The sequence below is a fragment of the Strix aluco genome, chromosome 5, assembly GCF_031877795.1.
Source record: "Strix aluco isolate bStrAlu1 chromosome 5, bStrAlu1.hap1, whole genome shotgun sequence".
NCBI classification, from domain to species: Eukaryota; Metazoa; Chordata; class Aves; order Strigiformes; family Strigidae; genus Strix; species Strix aluco.
The window spans coordinates 28,313,020-28,328,140 of NC_133935.1; the positions used below are offsets into that span (position 1 = coordinate 28,313,020).

Consider the following 15,121-nt stretch of genomic DNA (forward strand, 5'->3'; position numbering starts at 1 on the left):
GTAAGATATAATAACTAGTACAGACCTTCCAATTTCTTTACCACAAAATTAAGTAAAGGTTTCCCACTTGCTGCAAACATTGGCTAAGCTGAGCAGGTAAGGAGCAGGTATGTGTGTGTGCACATGTGCCCCCCCAGCACTGAGAAAGAGTTTAATCAGCTGAAGAAGGAACAAGGACTTGGGTCTCTCTAGGAGCAGTGCTGAGACTAACAGGGTGGTAACGGGTGGGCTGCTCCCTGAAAATAACCTGAAAGAGCTATTCTCAGCAAGAAATACATGTCAGTCCTCACGTGAAAGAATACAAGGGCAGGAAAGAGGAACAACTGCTTCCAAGAACTGTTGTTATGCCCTGAAGCAGAGAATAAATTGAACCCATTAGGAGTTGTTCATCCTTCTCCCTGGTGGCCACTTCAAAATACTGTCTTTAAAAAAAAAAAAGTGTGCAGCACTTATAACTGCAAAATTAACCTCCAAATTCAGAACCCAATATAAATGAAGATGCTGCATCAGCAAAAGCCTGAAATGAGAGCTCTGAGAGGTTGTTGCCATTTACCATCTGAAATTGCCAGCTCTGGAGCCAAACTGGGGCGTGAATGTCAGCAAAATACTATTTCTCTCCTGGTATACAAAGGCTATTTAGTGACCAGTTGATGCTACTAGTTTTGCCATAGGTGGTATTTGGGTTAGTACAACTGCCATCTCCTCTTTGGCTTTGCTATGACTATGCTATGCTTTTACTTATGTTCAAATACAAAATTACCAAGACTAAAGTTTTCAGAATCTCCCAGTGCCCGGGCTATGAAATCCAAATTTTGACATGTGAATTAGATTTTGATTTTTCTTTTTCCCATGGACACTTACAGCTACAATGACCATACAGGGCATGTGATTCACACCACTGTCATGCAACAGTTATTCCTGAGGTATAATATGGGCAGGGAAAGAAAGGAGGGAAATTGTAGACTATGCTTTTTCGCGCTAGGAATATGAAGAAATGGTAGCAAGATTTGGTCTGCAGAAACCTGAGACAGAAAGTCAAGTGGCAAACTAAGGATTTAGATAACCCTCTTTTATGCAATTTTAATGGCTAAATCTGTGGCAGAACTCTCAACAATACCCCCAGCCTAACACCTGTCTTGAGCTGCATAACATACCCCAAGGCAGCAAACACACATACACATCCCACATCTGTCCATATGATCTGGTCACTAGCTCTCTTCTTTTAAAGCAGGTGGTTACACAAAGACCACCAGGAATCATGCAGAGAGTCCCAAGGAGAGTTGGTACAAAAGTGGGTAATGCCCCATCACTAATTCAGTCTTGGGAACTCAACTTGCCCTCTTTTGATGAAACATAACTTCTGACCCTAGGGTAAACACATTTTAACCTGTCCTACTACATCTGTCCTGGAGCATTAATATTTGACATAAATCCTAAAGGAAGCTCTGTTCTTTATTACCGATTTGTCAGAGGTAGATGGATAGGAAGGGTTGTGGCTAATATAGAAATGGCATAGGATCCCTTCTGGCGGGCTCGTTATTGAAAATCAGCTGCTATTTACCCAGTTAATGCCATTCACTTCTTGTACCTGCTCAATCATCCATTTCCCAGTGCAAGTCAGCTTTGCCTTGCTGCAAAGTCAGGGAATTTAAGGGAGCTATACCCGCAGGTTTTCTCTTCCCAGTGATTGTAGAGTTCAGCATATAAAACTCCCACTTGTACATTTCCAGCCCTTCAGCTTCCTTTTCTGTGAATTACTTTTCTACCTATTTATATTTACTTTTCTAAGTATTTATGTTGCCAATAATGAATCCAAAGCTCTCCCTAATTCTTGTTGGACTCCTAGCCTGCTCCTGCACCATACAAAATCCATTTGATTCTATAATCTTCTGTAAAACAAGAAATTCAGCTACCTTCCCAATTTACACTAGTTTTCATTCATATTCTGTGCAACCTTTGAGAGAGGCTCCATACCCTACATCCAGGGACATCCTGGATGATATCGCTACACATGTAAACTCTGTGCTGTCATTCCAAGCAAACACACTTTTACAGTAGGCTCTACTTTGAATTTGGGTTAAAAAAAAAAAACCCAAAACAAACCACAAAGGATTATGTAGCTGACCTATCTTCCTACTCTTGCCCCCATCACCTTTCTTGGTAATGAAGTTCTGCGGAGAAGCCTCAAGCCACCAAATGGAAAGGAAGAAAGTAGGGAGAGAGGCGCAGTCCCATGGTTCTACTTATTAGTGCTAGAGGATGTATCAGCTGTGAGATTGAGAGGTGTGATTGCAGATCTGAGCACCTGAAAAACCTATCAGCAAGGGTTAATTAATAGAAAAGTAAAGGCTTCTGGTTTTTGCGTAGTTTTTTCTACTATCAAGAGAAGGACTCATAAAATCCACGCTTCCACCTAGCAGATAAAGCATTTGCAATACTAACCTGTTAGCTGGATTTGCTTCCACGCTGGTGGTGAGGTGTCATTCATTGTAGAGTATCCATCTGCTTGTTGTCATACTTAAATACGAACTGAATGAACTCCCCCCATCTGCCAAAGTCTCATCTTTGATTACAGAAAGACAACAGCAGGAAGAAGGTCAAGGTCAAGTAAAGCAGATAAACACATGATTAACTCTGAGCAGATAACGACTCACCTGTCTTCAGTGGGAACAGACTGGTATTAATGTGTCTGATTGAACCAGGGTTGGAAGAATAAACCCGATTAAAGGGAATGACAATCAAAATTAAAAAGTAATAAAAAGCTTAAAGATGAAACCAAAACTGTCCATGACCTCTCTTTTTTTGTTTCCATCTGAAACAACAGCCTGTATGCTCTGAAACCAGCACATGTCAAGTCAGACACTGGAAAGGAATTGAGAGGATTATTTCACAATTTTATTGCACAACTGAAAATTAACCTTTTTTTTTTTTTAAATATTTACAAGCCATGTTTTTTTGCACACACAATCTAAACAGCATTTTCCTTGATAAAATTGTCACCTAGAAAACTTACACACAGACTGAAGCATACATGTAAACTAAGTGGTTTGTTTTAAATGAAAGTTGCCTCAGTCTAACCCTGGAGGGGGAGGTGCTTGGGAGATGGGGCAGCAGAAGGAAAGAAGACACTTTTTTTTTCCTTTCCTGAAATGTTACTTAAAAATATATCCCCAACTTGGGGAGACAAACAAAAGATTTCAGTATTAGTTCAAGCAGAAGGCCAGCCAATCAGGTAATGTACTGACACGGTGGTGAGTTGAAGATTCAAAACCCTTCAGTGCCACAAGCCTTGCAAGAAAACTACAAGCCTTGTTTCATGCATGGTTCACCCTAAAGGTTATGACATCCCGATTTTCCCCTGGAGAATGTAGAAACACCTTGCTTATGACAGAAGAGGAATGAGGCTTGAGTCTTAAGAAGAAACACATGTGAAAGGCTGCTACTAGGGTTTTTTTTCCTTGTTTCTCACGGATTTCTTACCTGCACTTTTGGAAAAGTGCTGGCTGATACACTGCAAATACTGCCCCCACATTCAGCAGAGCTGCACAATGATAATACAGTGCAATGAATGTTGCACAACTTGACCAGCAATGCTGGGGGCAATATTTTAACCACCATTATGAAGCCCACATCTTTGCGCTGAAAATGAGCGCTTTCCTGGCTGTTAGCACAAGCTGTCTGTCACAACCTTTATCACAGTCTCTGGAGTCCACAAATCATCCCCCTCCCATGGCTGATCTGCCCATACGTTTTTCATCATATAGATTGTTGGTTTTGTCAGCTAATATTGAGTATATGGCCTTGTAGCACTTACTGCTTAGTTTCCAGGGGATTTTGCCACCGGCAATCATAAATGAGTAGGTGGTGGCTCATACTGATGCTCACTGGCCCAGATTTGTCCCATGTTTCTTTGGGCAGGTCTACACCTGAGGCACCTGCATGGGGACCATCAGCACTGTAACCTTTTCTGCTAGTCAGAGAGCAAAGGGTGATGGAGGGCTTAGGTGAACAGAAACAGTCCTGCTCACTCTATTGACTATCAGAGGAAACTAAGGGGACCAACTCCAACACCATGGGTCTCAAGCAGCTGCCAAGTTGCATGGGCTGAATCTGGGCCTGAATGCTTCCAGCTGGGCACCTAAAAACCTACGGATTCTGGCACTGCAAGGTACATTTGGTGTTTAGATCACTTTGGTGCTACCTTTCTTCAGGTTTTGGACCCTCTGCTGTAGAGTGGAGAAACAGAGCAAGTGATGCCATCATGATCTATAGTGAGTTTGGAAGGAAAGGAAGTGTTTATACACTTGTTATACTAGTTAGTGCTTGTCCATTGGGAACCACGCTACTGTGAGACGGCTTTGTGAAACGCAATTCAAATGCATAGTAAAAGTGAAACCTATGGCCTCTGACTAAATGATCTAGGACAAGTCTTCTAAAGTCACTGTTTCTTCCAGAGTCACACATAATCACTATTGTCATCTTATGCATGGCTACCAACTTGTAGTAATGTGTCAGGTCCTAAGCAACCTGATCTTGTTTTGGCATTACCATATTAAAGGCCTAAGTCTCTCGCTCTCCTCTCCCCCACCAACCCAAGTATTTGTTTTTCTCTTATTTTTGAAATGAGTTCTTGCTAGTTAAAGGGAACCAGCAATGCAGAGATGTCTTTTTCTATGCAATTGTTATAACCAGACCTCAGCACTGTCGAAACTATCTATACTGTTCTTAAAATACCTACCAACACCTACCTAAGGCAGGTATAAACATGGATGTAGGGGTGCAGCAGATTGGGAATGTGGAGAAAAAACAGAAAACCCGAGAAAGGGCTGGCTGAAGAAGGATCCTGAAATTGAGACCTACAGAAATAGTAGCAAATTTGTAAATTATAGAAACTTGTGCTAAAACTTATGGCTTGAACTTATCTTCATATATGCTGCTGATTTCAGTCCCACTAGATTACTTGCAATGACTCTTCTCAAAACAATATTTTTCTGGAAGCTATATGGGCGTAGTGGGCATAAAATCTTGAACAATATGAATGTTAAAAATAAAAGAAAGCATAGTGATCCCTTCCTTACATCTTCAAATTGCTGAATTTTCTCACAGATGTAGGCTTGAAGACTAAAATTGGAAAAAAATCCTGCAGAATAAATTTCTGTGGAAGCCCAGATGCCATGCCAGAAACATTGCTTTAGTAATGAACTCATGCAGTGGTCTAGGACAAGCCAGTAGTCTTTCATACTTACTGGAAGAGACACTGCTAAGATAGAAATAAAGCCTGTGATAGCACAAAAGAAAGAAAACTCCCCCAGGCTACAAGAAAGGCTCTCTCTGCACTAAAGTGGTGCTGAGGACATCTCAACAACCCCTCAGCTCTATTCACCCCAGACAACTTGCAAGTCTGACTGATGCAGAAGAAAGCTGTATCAGCTTAAGAAAATAAAAAAGTTTTGCAAACTGTTAATTTCACATATGAAAATGGAAATGAAAGCAACAAAAAATATAAAATATTTGGGTCTTGGGTGACCTGATTCAGAGAGTTTTTTTAATTACATGCACTTGTTTTGCTCTATGAAGTTGATGCCTGCTAGCTTATGCCTGCAAACAGTTGGTGCTAATTGCTGTAAGGGGCCCCAGACAAGAATGTGCCCAAGGACATAATTTTTGCAACTGTGATGAGTACATCCCTGGACAGGGCAGATAAACCAGCAGACACCTATGGAAGCCCCTCAGGGACCCTTCCCCAAATGTCAGTAAGCTTGCCCAATGTATTAACATATGCATTAGATTCTCTGGAAATAGGTGTGTACTTCTTGGAAATTACATTAATATTAATTTGGTTTATTGTATATAATAAGTGCGCCCTTGTCTTTTGGCATGCACGTTAGGTGGAATGATCCCCCGTGCATCCAGCACTGCAATAAAGAATGCCTTCCTTCTAAAACTTAAAACTAAGTGTTAGAGGGTCCTTTTGAGACCGAATTTATGGTAACAAAGTATAATCAGAGAGAAGATGACAGAGCCTGTATTCTCTGCGTTCATGACAAAAACTGGCAGGTTAACTTGGTGGATATTTTGCATTGATGAATCTCTGTGAATATTAATTCTTGTGGGTCCTTACAGAACTCATCGCTTTTTTTTTGGATTGCCTTTGCTCTTCTTTGAATAAACCCTAACAGTGAAAAGTAAAAGATGTAAACCCTCTATGAGCCATTTGAACCCATATTGCAATATTCATTGCTGTTATGGACGAAAGCATCATTTCGTTTATCTGTCTTCTTATCAACACAGACAGCAGAAGCTGACTGCCCAGCCTGAACACTGAGTCTCAGAGCAGCTGGACTAACTGGTGCTAATAAAATTAGTAAACACTGGGCAAGGTGCTGAGGGAAGATACACACATCTCTTGTTCCCATTCTGAACCAGTGAACTGCTGGGTTCCATCTCTTCCTAACCCCAAGGGCCTCTGTCACTCACAGTGAGTATACATCTAAAATGCAGAACAGCTCAGCAAAGTCTATCATCAGAATAATAGATTTCATACTGAACTCACTATTGTCATCTAAAAAAACTCAAAGGAGACAGCGGTGCAGCTTCCTTCCTGCTGCTGGTGGTTAGTTCTGACTGGATGAAAAGTTCATGGATCAATCAGCATTGGATAGCTTTGCTTTTCCTTATAGCATCGCTGGAGAGCACAGATGGAACAGATCCAAAGGCAGATCTAAAGAAGAAATTCTACGAACCTTGCTAAGTTCAGCTTTGCCCCAACCATTGACCTCAGTGCTAACAATTGAAAGAAGTCTGGGTAGTCAGACTTACTGTTATCAAGTTGCTATTATCCTTTTTTTTTTTTTTTTTTTTGAGCACCAAAGGAGCAATGTGGGAATCCAAAGAATTGAAACAAATGAAACCTCTGAGCTGACAATAGTTTAATCTCAGTGCTGACTTTCATGAATTTTACAACCCACAGAATTTCCTACAGGTGGGCCACATGGGCCAGTGTTGGATTGGAAATGCCACTGATCCAGAATGAGCTTTGTCCAAGTCACAGATGCTACGAACAGATCTTCTGAGGGACCTCTGAAAGCTTTTGCCTTCCTCATTCCTCTGAAAATTTAGCTACTTTAAAACAAATCCCTCATGGACCCCCCCCAATTATTTACTCCATTTTTTCACTGCTTACCTGACAGACTGCCAATAGCCTTTAGAGGGCTCCCAGAGATGGAGGAGGCATACTTGGAGAGAGCTGGGATTCATCACTCATGCACGCTCAGCTGTTAGCATTCACAGGATGGGGGTGAGTGCTACAAGGCCTCTGAGTGTGTAATTTCCATCAGCTCTGTAGGATCCCTCCATACAAGAAAAGCCTGTAGAACAGAACTGCAGGCATTCTGCTCAGAAAGCCTGAGAGCACAGGGAATAATTGACTTTCTTAAATCTCAGTTCTAACCTATCCTTCGAAAAAGAAAAAAGAAAAAAATTCTGGCTCTGCTCAGAATCAAGGCAGCTATCATATTATGAAAAGCTCAATGAGAGCAAAAGTAAAACAAAGTATCACCCAGCTGCTTCATTCCCTGAGTACCATCCACTCTGTGCATAGAATGAAAGAGGAGTCCTCTAAAAAAACCCCAGCAAATGATTTTGTAGAGACTATGCCCTATTACGTATGTGTCAGGGGACAGAAAGAAGTTGTATGAGTGAATCACCAGCTCCACCAGCAACTTGAAATTTCATACCCTCTAACTTTCACATGACTGATTTTGCAGCCTTAGCAGGAGTCTTGTGATATAATGGTTAATGTTGAAAATTCACACATGCATTGTCTGAGAATCATGTTGCCATAATACTGAGGAATAGGCTTTGCTTGGCTTGAATTACTTGGCCTCCCATGTTTGTGGACCTCTTCTCGAATATATTTGGTTGAGAATGGTGTCTACATGCCTGACCAGAGAATTACCCCCAGGTCAGAACTATCTCTTTTGGACTGAAATCTTGTATCCCATGGCAATGGACCGTGGAGCTCATATGCAGCTTTTGTCATCTGCACAGTGACTTCCCATGAATTCATGTTGCAGAAGTTTAGGACATTTTAACCCTACAGAAACAGTAATTATCTGGTAGACAGCAGTTCTCATCCTTTGAGGGTAAACTGTAGCACAGAACAACTGAAAAGATACTAATCTCTTAGCCTGGGTTTCAGATCTTTTGCATCCCAACACCCTCAATGAGCTAACAATTCCATTGCGGTACCCATTAACATGTCTGGACAAACACATTCATATGATCCATCACACAAATAAATATTTGGCTGGCTGTCTAATTCCTAGATTATTTTTTCAACTGATCACAATGATTCTACTCTGCAGAGCAAACAAATCCCAAATTCCAAGTAGTCATAAGAGAAAAATGTTCCAGCCAACTGACATGTACGCAACTCCTTTTGAAATTCTCAAGGACTCTGTGTCTTGCTTTGGGAATGTATAACTACTGATGAAAACAAATTCCTATAAGAGGAAGGTATTTCTCAATCTAGTTTTGTAAGCATTTCCTGAGCCATAATTTACTGTGCACAGCCAGAAGCTTTTCCAAACATAATTTTATATTGTGAACCAAAGTAACAATCTTCAAACAATCCCCAATTCACCTAAGTGTTTGGATCTAAACACACCATCTAAATATACATTATTAATTACTACTGTAAAAATGACTTCATTTAGCTATCAATGCTTCTGCATTTTCAATACTGCAGTGGAAATACTAGGCTGTCATTGTCTACTAGTGACTTGTTTCAGTCTCACTTACTAGAGTTGCAGAAACTTTCCTGCTTTCTTTTCCTAAAACTGAAATATTTTTGAGCTAACAATGATACATTCTTTTTTTAGCAGTCTGTCTAATGTATTAGATCTTGTTGAAATTCATAATGATGGTCACCCTACTTGCCAAGTTTGCTGTGCTCTCCTGTTGCTGCACTGAAGCCTGAGGAACACCCATACAGTATCTGGCAAAGTAGGAATGGATGTCCTGTGCAATGCTAAGAATCTCTGCTGATTTGCCAGCGCTCTCAGTGTTGCTCATCATTAATCTTTCTCAGCCAAAAACAGATGGAGCTATTAGGCAGGCTGGAGTAATGGGGAAACTGGCAAGACACAGAAGAAAATGCATCATCTTCTGGACAGAATTGCATGTAAAAATAAGAACATAAAAAAATGTATTTTTCATATTTAATTGGATGATGTATGATTATACATACCAAAAAATAATGTGCAATGTGTTTTGTGCAGGGCATTTATGAAACTGTTCAGCTGTGCTAGGGCCTTATTTTCCCCTATGGAGAGATACAGTAGCTACAAGTCTGACAAGGTTTTTGTGCTTTTCCCTCTAACACAGGGCTTAATCTGCTGCAACAGCTACTGCAAATAACACTACAAAGTGCCTCCGCTTGTTGCAGTAAAAGGAAAATGCAGTTTATGATTTCCATACAAACCACATGAAGCCTTCCAAGTAAAACATCAGTACTTTAGGAATAACGTGAGCATATTTGATATTCAGTCTAAGAAAAGCAATGAAACTGGAGGTACAGCTGCTAATACCTTTTTGACATGGAGTCCAAGATGATGATTAGAAATGGAAAAAAATCGTAAATTATGAAGTGGAACCAGATTGCTCATATAGGAAGCTACTAAGGCTGGAAGGAATTACTAGAAGTAGGATTTAGGAAAAAAATCTGATAGATATTAGGGACTATTCGGTACAAGCAAAGAGATTTTCTAGGTCTGTCAGGTAGGCAAATGGTACATAACCTTTAGTCAGAAAATTATAGGATGGAAGCTATAGCCAAACATTTGAAGGTATATACTGTGACAACAGAGAGAAATCATGGAAATCTCTTAGAGGGTTACAATAAGGCATTAAATAAGGGCAAGTGTTTTGTCCAATACTTAAAACTGGCAAAGCCTGTTATATCAAACGGGAAAGTATGAAAACAAACAGGATTGTGTGCCAGCCATTAGATTATTATTTGGAATAATAATTATGTCTGAAATGTAGTGGGATGTCAGAAGGTACTGGGAAATACATAGTTCAGACTTTGGGACTGAGAGGTTTGCAGTGACTCGTAAGTGTCAATGTTTCAGAGTGGAGGGGGAAAAGGGAGACATAGAGCTAAATGTGTCAAGATAAGAGCCCAAATTAGAAGAAAAAAGAATTTTCTGATCCCTTGACTAGGAAAAGGTTAGCATTTAGGAAGGTTAAAGAGGAAAATACAAATCCTCAAAACATAGTAGGGTGATATTTGATATAAAAATTTAAAACCAAAAACCCCTCTTTCCTTTTAAAGAAAGAATCAGTGGCTCTAAATAAAAAGAAAATTGAAATCCTATGATTAAAAATGGAAAGGGCTTATAAATAGCCATGGAGTATGGTATCCCCTTAGATAAATGGAAGACAAGGACAAGGAAATGCTGGTATGACTTAATTGGAAATTTTAGAAGTTATATAGGCCAAACAGGAAACCTTCAGAGAATGGAAATCAAAACTCCATCAAGCTGAAAGGAAAGTATGTAATGGTTAAGATGGAGTTTGAGCAAGCTAAGAGGAAATTTGAAGTGCAAATAGTAGGAAGTTAAAACTGAAAATACACATTTGCTCAGTACGCCAAAAGCAGAAAACCGGAGGTAACCAGCAGGCCACTCCAAACAATAAGTAGAAGAAACAATTAAAGGCAATGAGGACATTGCCAAGAATCTAAATGATTTATTTGCATCAGTCTTCACCAGAGAAGGTGCTGGAATGATATCTGAGAGACTCGCACTTCCCAAATATCAAAGATAAGGAGACGTCATAGACTGAAGACTCAAGAGAGAAGTTGGTGGAACAAATCAATAAATCAAAGGCATTAAGTCACCAGTTATACCTGATATTTCTTGAAGATTTCAGGATAAAACTGAGAATTAAGTAACAAAGTTGCTAGCAAATACCTACTATAGCAGAGGGCTGGAAGACAGTCAGTGTTATAACTGAGATGGGGATTTTTGTTGTTGTCAGTGGTGTTTTTTTCACGGTGTTGGAGGAGCCCTGGCAGTTACAGACAGATTTGTAATCCCAATCTGCTATCATGTAAATTGGCTGAAACGTGTTAAAAAACCCCAAGCCCCACACCTCCCAAATTATGAAACACACAGACAAACATGACATGACAGATACAAGTCAGTACAGTGTCTATAAGGAAAAAAAAGGGGGCTCTTTGAACCTACTACCAATCTTTGAGCTAGTTACACCAGCCAGCACACCTAAACCTACCCAGGAGGTCTCATGACTTGCTGTACAGACAGGCAAGTAGCAAATGATTACCTCCCTGCTCCCCCATCTGCATCTCATGACCAAGGAGAGAATAATGTTCATGTTGATAATGACACATCCAAAGAACATACAGGTCCATGCTCCAAGTTATGCTGCTGCAGGGTAATCCAGTCCATCCTTGGGCAACATTGTTCAGCCAAGGAGAAATGTACATGTGGAAATGAAAGCTTTTAATATGAAACATAATGGTGGCCACACTGAAGCTCTGACTGGAGGCTGTATGTAGGTACAACCAGTGTTAGCCTCTCTTTTGATCAGCCTTTGATATCTTTCTGCACACTGGCTAATCAACAGGACTGTGTGCTGCAGGGTTCTTCTCAATCTTAATATGCACAGTGACCTGGGCCCTTAATGGTGAGTAATATGGGACTTGGGGAGTTAAGATTTTGGGTTTTTTAAAACAATGTATTTTAGCCATGAGCACTCATTTTACTTCTTCCCAGCTTTTTATGTAAACCTTTACATAAAGCCATTAAGAACAGAAGAAAAGCACTTTAGAAAATTATGCAGGGATGTATTCTTACACAGCCAACACCTTCAGGGGAAAAAGTGAAAATTACACGTAGCCTCCCACCCCTTTTTATTTCTTGTCAAAGATGTTGCCTTTTTTGGGTTATCTTGTATATACACAGCATGATGAACTGATATTTGTAGTTTAAATGTCTGGTTTAAGAGTGTGGTTTCCACCATGACAGAAAGCTCTCACAAAATGTCATGTTAGAAATAAAAACAAGCTCTAGAGGGATGAGGTGGGGAGGAAAGTAGAAAGTCCAGTGGCTGAAAAACAAAATGGAAAAGAAGTGAGCGAAGGCAATGTGGATCCATTTCCCAACTCAGGCAGTGGTTGTATGGGGATCTGGGATACGGAGACTGATGCATTTCTCACTGAGTTGTTTCTGCTTTCTCTATTAACATTGCAACAGAAATTACAAATAGTCCTGTAAGGGGTAGTGCATTAAACTTCATCTCTTCGTCCTATGTAAACACAACAATAATACTGAAGAATAAGGAAAATGGTAAAAAGTCCAGTGTCTTGTTTCTGCATTTTGCTTGTTAGGTTTCCTGTCCGCCCTCCAGCATACTCCTGTGTGTACCGAAATTGTGAACCTGACCAGCCCATGTTCAAGCAAACACTCACGTTCAGATTCCCAGTACATTCTTTTCTCCCCCTCGAATGGGGAGTTTATTCCTAACAGTTCTGCTCCTTTTAATTATAAACTCCTTTAACGAAGTAGTTCTGAGACCTTGCAGCAGGCAGCAGGAGAGCACCAAGGCTACTAGTTGCCATGTTTATATTCCCTATTCAGCAAAGAAGTCCACTTAAAGCCCAGGCCCAATGCTTTTACGGACGGGTGTGCACTGAAATAAGCCTATAAATCAATATCCCCCCGCACAACGTGCCTTATAGGCAAAATCCAATTCTTGCCTAAAAAAGATAAAGAGTTACAGCCAGGCCCTTTATTTTACGAGACACACACAAACAAGTTGCTCTGGCAAAAACAGACCTTACACTGACAAGTTTTGTTCACTTTCTGGCAGAGCTACTTCTTTACCGGACCACCAGAACTGAAGATGGGAAAGAAACACAAGGGAGACATTTCCTTGGCAAGAAAAGAAGCAGCATTTAGGACTGGGGGAAAGGCAAGTGGGATATAGGGGATTATCCTGATAAAACAACTAATTTGAGACTAAAACACCAACTGATATCATGTATACACCTAACCCAGTAATACACCTTCTCTGGAGTGCAGTATTGTATAAGCGTCCCCTTCGTTTTCAAGGCTAATTCAGACTTTTGGCTCATCCTGCATTAACAAGGTCATCCATGTTAACAGGGCTCCTGTGAAAGTTCACAGGTGAAAGTTCCCTTTTAGAGTAGTGCAGATTTGAAATTCACAGGACAGCGACCCGAAGATCTTCCTTTACAGATAAAAAGCATGTCAAATTATTAAATAGCAACATGAAATCCTACATTCTCTGTCTTTGCTCTGCAGTTAGGACAGCAGAGTGCATTCCTAGCCCCTGCCCAGTCCCCACCTCTGGTGGCATGACGAGCGTGAGGCTGGCCCCTCTTGCTGACACCTCACGAATGCTAAAGCTGAAAGGCCTGGGGTATTCAGGGAAGGGATGAATGAGCATAGTTTGAAGACATGTCACTTCAAATTTCTACTGTTAGAACTGCCGAGTATGATATAAAAACAGAAAGTATTTCTCAGTTCGAAGTTTGAAGACTGGGCCCCAAACATTGAGTGGCTCTTCCCTCCTGTGTCCCTGTTTGCTGCACATGGGCTCTGTTGTGCTAGCTGTTGTTCTCTGCCGTGAGATATTTGAGGGCTGCAAAGCCATAGTGGCGCGACATATCCTGCTGGAACTCCTCCTTCAGGGTCTTGAGACAGATGCGGTATTGCTTGTTGGAGCGAAACTTGGTGATGTCAAAGCTGGGGGCGTGCGGCATGTGGATCATGTAGGCGTTGGGCAGCACTGTGAACTCGTACTCCTGGGGGAGAAAGACACTGGCTGTGAGGGTGTTCCTGAGCCCTCTTGCAATGCATCTCTCCCGTACCTCCACAGTCAAACATGCTCCATCATGTGACAGTGCAGCGTGGATCTCAAAAACAACAAACCCATACATGTATGCCAAATAAGCCTTTTTTTAAAAAAGTTGCTTTTTCATGGTTTTATGGAAGATCTACTTGCTCTTTTAAAATGTTTTACTCCATATAAGCCAAATTATGGGGAAACGGTACAAAAGGCATGCCCAAAGCAATGTCTGCAGCACAGATTTTGCAGTAGTATGCTGCTACCAACACAGCTGTGACTGTACACAGCAGTCTCAAGTGTCTATGCAAAATCATGCTTTTGCCCCTACAATTTATCTTGCTTGGGATGCTGGAATAAGGTGTATTTACAAAGGCATCCATTGCACTACATACGCTGCTTTGCCTGTATACTAAGATACTCACAGTGACAAAACTCTCCGAAGCTATTTATAAACCTGAAAGGTTTTATAGGTGACATGTGAAAATGGACCTGCTAATTCCATATACCTTGAGAAAGTTTTATGCAAATTAAGTTCTCCTTTACAAAGTATGAGATACTGTGCTAATTCCACCTCTCCTCCAGAACTACTTCACTAATTCTCTATTTGTATCTGATGAAGTTATTTGAAGATTTTTGTTGTTAAAAAATGATGGTTCATTTAAGTCTCAATAATTCCTGTTAGATTTGTTCAATTTTTATAATTAAATATATGATCATTAGAGCAAAGCTAGACAAAGACTGATACTTAGACAAGCTGGAAGGTCACTAGTGTAGGATGTGCAAGAACCAGATATCTGCTCCTGCAAGGAATCAGGCAGAAAAGGGATGTGAACCTCAGTGTTCTGTAGCCAAGTGAAGAAACCTAACTACTAGGACACTATCTCTTTTTTTATACGAAATTTCAAAAAATATGACTTGTATGGGATGCAAATGACAAAGAACCTTTGAAGACTCCACAGGAAAATTTCCTATTGTCATCACACAGGTTTTTTTTACAACTGTTGTTGTATTGAGTCATTAACCATCTCTGCAGAATACAGCAGGCAGGGAAGGAATAGCCACAGAGCATGCTGGCTTTAAAAGAAATGGTGCACAACTTTCCTGGTTTGCAAAGTCCAGTCACTTACAGATTTAGCAGTCTTGTGCAGAGACACAGTGTATCTGCAGCACAGAGGCAGAATATTCCAAAAACATTTTGTTAGGGAAAGAGATTTATGGGAGA

The 15,121-nt window shown here is 40.5% G+C and overlaps 1 protein-coding gene across 6 annotated transcripts in view; it reads right to left on the reverse strand.

The window, feature by feature from the left end:
* Positions 1-2,873: 2,873 nt before the first annotated feature.
* Positions 2,874-15,121, reverse strand: part of LARGE1 (LARGE xylosyl- and glucuronyltransferase 1) — a 354,153-nt gene continuing 341,905 nt past the window's right edge. For all 6 annotated transcript variants that reach the window (XM_074826502.1, XM_074826498.1, XM_074826500.1 and 3 more), the window contains one exon: positions 2,874-13,855. In XM_074826502.1, the coding sequence (XP_074682603.1) occupies positions 13,658-13,855 (198 nt within the window). In that variant the 3' untranslated portion in view covers positions 2,874-13,657. The remainder of the gene's footprint in view (positions 13,856-15,121) is intronic.